Source organism: Malus domestica, chromosome 01 (assembly GCF_042453785.1).
Source record: "Malus domestica chromosome 01, GDT2T_hap1".
Classification (NCBI taxonomy): domain Eukaryota; kingdom Viridiplantae; phylum Streptophyta; class Magnoliopsida; order Rosales; family Rosaceae; genus Malus; species Malus domestica.
This window is the reverse complement of record NC_091661.1, coordinates 2572546-2577181: the sequence shown is the minus strand read 5'-3', so window position 1 is coordinate 2577181 and position 4636 is coordinate 2572546. Positions and strand designations below refer to the sequence as shown.

General features: G+C 42.0%; 1 protein-coding gene across 1 annotated transcript; it reads right to left on the bottom strand.

Annotated features, from left to right (window-relative positions):
* Positions 1–202: 202 nt before the first annotated feature.
* On the bottom strand, positions 203–2894 carry LOC114819761 (uncharacterized). The gene is made up of 3 exons (XM_070822299.1): positions 1759–2894; positions 1197–1672; positions 203–1116 (listed from the first exon to the last, which is right to left on the bottom strand). The coding sequence occupies exons 1-3, from the start codon at positions 2747–2749 to the stop codon at positions 463–465; spliced, it is 2121 nt and encodes a 706-aa protein (XP_070678400.1). The 5' UTR covers positions 2750–2894; the 3' UTR covers positions 203–462.
* Positions 2895–4636: the final 1742 nt, after the last annotated feature.

The following is a 4636-nucleotide window of genomic DNA, read 5'->3' as shown; positions in this document are numbered from 1 at the left end:
CGATGGCAAGACCCTTGGCCATCCATGGAACGCTGATCACTTGAAGTACTACTACAAATAGACTCACGATGTACAAGTGTTGAGCTATAGCCGTTCGGCATCCTATGTAATGAAGGCCATTTGGCAATGAATTCAATAAAGAGGTAATTTAGCCAACTCAGCCCTCACTCTTTTACATTCCTAGCAAGGGAACACTCAAGTGTTGAAACCTCAAAGCAGATATATCCAACACGAAACAAAATCTAAGTATGTGTCGACAAGACTATACAAAGAAAGGAACAACCAAACAATGGCTTATATCCAAACAATAGATCTATTCATACATAGCCAAACATGCATTAATAATAGTGCAAACACTCATAAACACCTTAAATCCAAAACTCTCAAGCTTATAACATGGGCACATGTTATACACACATCAGACTACTACATCCAGAATACATGCAGATAGTAAAGACACTGCTATTCATTCTCATCTGAAGCCGAACCCCTGGCAGTATCATTCCGCGTCCTACCATCATCCTCTGCATCCCCAAGATCCTCTTCACCATGCTGAGTCTGTGCATCAGCACTACCTTCATTATCAGACTCATCTTCGCTGCTAGGATCAACAGCAAGGACAAATGTCTCGCCCTTTCGATGATGCTCATCTATATCTTCGTGGTATTTTCGAAGAATGCTCCCATCATCATAACGATCAAGGACGGCCATCCATTTCCTTTTTTCAAAGCGAGCTTCTTGAGCACAGTAGGGTTTAATAGCAAGATGAAAGGTCGAAGAACTTAAGTATTCTTGCACAGCAGCCTCCCTTTCAGTTGGAATGCTCTTCTCCAGTTCAGAAATCTCAACTAAGGCACCATCCAATTCTCCCTTAACCTTGGATACTTCCAAGGTAGCCACCTCCAACTGTTTTTTAGTTGCCTCAAACAATTTCTTAAGCCTTAAGTTCTCACCATTTCGCCTTTTCAAGCTCTCCATGGTTTCATCCTTCAGTTGGAGAGCCTGAGTCAAAAGTCCCTTATTCCTTCGGGCCTCGTCCACAAGCTGCTTATTCTCCTTCAGTTTTGCCTTGTACCGCTCAACCTCTTGCAGTCTGTCGTGATACTCGGCCATGACCTGCATGGCAAGACGATCATCACTACCTAAATAATGATAATAAAGAGGAAAAAGTAAGGAAATGACAAAGTAACACTCACATATGAAGACAGCTTCAACATCCGGTCGCAATCCGATTCATCCTTAGCTAAGGGCTCTCCGAGCTCATCGAAGGCGAATCGACGCCCTGCCAAGCAATTGTTGATATCCCCAAAATCCTTTGGCCGCGTGGCAACCCTCAAGTCCTTCCACGGGACACTGCCAGCTCTTTCCTTGCCTTTCCCCTCATGGCGGGAACCAGGACCACTTTCCTGGACAGTGTGCTCCATAGTAAGAGGATGAGGCAACAGTCGGCTCCCTTCTCCTACAACTACGGCAGTAGCATCATCAACGGTCTTGACTCCAGTCTTCCTAAAGGCAGGCCCCTTAAGGACCCCATCTTGGGACTTAGGTCTAACGGATGGTTCCCCTCGGAACTTATGAATTTTCTTATGCGGTAGGATGTCTTCCGAAGGAACTAACACTGGTGCTTTCCTTTTATGGGTGCTAGTCCCTGTTTTCTTGCTTACCTTCTCCACTGCATAAGGAAAATCAAAATAAGAAATACAACTTTCCAAATAAAGTAAGGAATTGAGCTAAGTTTACATGAAGGATACAACTTACTCGATCGTCCCTGGCTCTCGGAAACTAAAGGTTGAAAACCGTACCGACGAAATAAGGGTCGTAGCTTACTTAAGTGTCTATCCTCTTTGGGCACCCTCAACACCTTCTCTATGTCAGATAGCTCTTGCCCAAACAGTTGGATGGTGCCCCGCGTCACTACATGAAGCAAAGTGTTAGAAGCAAGAAAAGACCACAACAAATAGCAAATAGTACGAACGGTTGATACGTTACAACCTACAGTCTGGAAGTGAGTAAGCACACGTCGCTCAGGCGTGACACCCTTATCATACTCCCAATCATTATACAGAAAGCACCAACGGTTTTTCCATGTGTAGTATGCCTTTTTCTTACCATACACAATACGCTCTCTCTCACTCCGACATGCACACTCGGCATAACCAGTGCATGATTTTGCTGGGCGCATCTTGTAACAGTAACGCCACTGATGGAAGGAAGGCTCACACAACCCACACTCCATCCAAATGATATAAAATCCAATCAAAGTATCCCAGAAACCAGGATTGAGTTGCCCAGGTGCATATCCGATCAAAGATAACATCTTTTGCAACCACGGATGTAAAGGTAGTCTCACCCCTAAAGTCAGTAATATCTGGGTGTAGAACATAACATGACCCTGGGGAGGCTCAGAAGGCCATTCTTCATCATGTACCAAACGTATCCCTACACTACGAGGGATATTACATGACTGCCTTAGCGCCTCAACCTGCTTCTCATTATCTAACAAGTTATTCTTTAGATGGTCTGCTGTGAACTCAGAGCGAACTATGGGTATGGCATCAAAAACAACCCCCTCACCCAACGCCATGGAGGAAGAACTAGCAATAGCTAAAGTTTGACGGTTGGGAAGATCATCCAATGTTTCTCTAGTACCGGACTCTAACAAAGACCCTGAAGACTCCGACATTGCAGACTCAGACTTAGAGCTAAAGCTAGAAGAGCCCTCATCACTAGAACTTCCAGGCTCTGACATCTACAATAAGAAGAAACAAATTCTATCACTACATGCATGATCAAAACATAAGGAAGTTCCTATATTACCCACATGAAGATGGTGCAAAGCGATGCCGGAACCCTTCTCAATCAGAAAGCAATCCGTCTTCCACAGTCACTACAAAACAAGCAAATGAAGACCGTGTCAAGCGCCAAAAAAAAAAAAAAAAAAAAAAAAAAAAAAAAAACAAAAACAGCTTCATCCAAAAAAGCTTCACCCGAAAAGCTTCACCTCCAAAGCTTCACCCACAAAGCTTCACCTCAAAAGCTTCACCCACAAAGCTTCACCCAAAAAAGCTTCACCCACAAAGCTTCACCCAAAAAAAGCTTCACCCGAAAAGCTTCACCTCCAAAGCTTCACCCACAAAGCTTCACCTCAAAAGCTTCACCCACAAAGCTTCACCCAAAAAAGCTTCACCCACAAAGCTTCACCCAAAAAAAGCTTCACCCGAAAAGCTTCACCTCCAAAGCTTCACCCACAAAGCTTCACCTAAAAAGCTTCACCTACAAAGCTTCACCTAAAAAAGCTTCACCTAGAAAGCTTCATCTACAAAGCTTCATCTACAAAGCTTCACCATCAAAGCTTCACCTAGAAAGCTTCAACACCAAAGCTTCACCTACAAAGCTTCAACACAAAACCTTGCTCCAAATAAACAAATTTTGTTCACACAACCTAAACATTTTTTGTTTTACACCCACAAGGGCCCAAAATCTTCCTTCTTATTTATTCACTTATATATGTTCCCAAACATATTATGATAGATCAAATAATAATTCAAAGTCCAAAATTTAGTTATGGACAAAAATACAAGCAATTCACCAGTACTGAAGTTACTACAAAAACTGGAATCTTCCCCAGCCTAGAAATCCAACAAAGCTTCGCCTCCTTTTCCCTATCAAATTTTTGCAGCTGCTGCTTCTCTCCAATGGAGCTGAATTTTGGACACCCTCTAGTTCTTGAGCAGATGAACAACTTTCAAGAAGGAACCATTTCTGTTTGAGCCACGGAAATTAAAGTGTTGAAGCTCCAAGCATGACAGTCGGATTCTTGCAGATTTCGAAGCTGCTGTGATGTTTCGAAGATCTGGAAATATTTAACCATTAGTTCATTCTGAATTTTTGATATGTTATGAAAGAGACGATGAGGAACAACTTCAATGAAGAAAGCATGCTGATCTGAACAATAGAAAATAGAGTTTCAAAGCTCACAACAAATCTGACGGGTTGACAGAAAAATAATAACCAGTCATTCATCATACCTGGATTTCTGGAGTTATACTTCTCCGAGGGATCTCAAATTTGGATATGTTGAAGTTCACAAGCTGAGGAACAACTTCAATGAAGAAAGCATGCTGATCTGAACAATAGAAAATAGAGTTTCAAAGCTCACAACAAATCTGACGGGTTGACAGAAAAATAATAACCAGTCATTCATCATACCTGGATTTCTGGAGTTATACTTCTCCGAGGGATCTCAAATTTGGATATGTTGAAGTTCACAAGCTGAGGAACAACTTCAATGAAGAAAGCATGCTGATCTGAGCAAGAGAAAATAGAGTTTCAAAGCTCACAACAAATCTGACGGGTTGACAGAAAAATAATAACCAGTCATTCATCATACCTGAATTTCTTGAGTTATACAGCTCCGAGGGATCTCAAATTTGGATATGTTGTAGTTCACAAGCTGAGGAACAACTTCAATGAAGAAAGCATGCTGATCTGAGCAAGAGAAAATAGAGTTTCAAAGCTCACAACAAATCTGACGGGTTGACAGAAAAATAATAACCAGTCACTCATCATACCTGGATTTCTGGAGTTATACTGCTCCGAGGGACCTCAAATTTGGATATGTTGTAGTTCACAAGTT

Excerpts from the sequence above, each read along its gene's own strand:
- LOC114819761 (XM_070822299.1), bottom strand. The coding sequence starts at position 2,749 with ATGTCAGAGCCTGGAAGTTCTAGTGATGAGGGCTCTTCTAGCTTTAGC. Across the intron at positions 1,673-1,758 it reads CGAGAGCCAGGGACGATCGA|TGGAGAAGGTAAGCAAGAAA; the intron begins GTAAGTTGTATC and ends TTCCTTATGCAG. Across the intron at positions 1,117-1,196 it reads TGTTGAAGCTGTCTTCATAT|GTCATGGCCGAGTATCACGA; the intron begins GTGAGTGTTACT and ends CTTGCCATGCAG.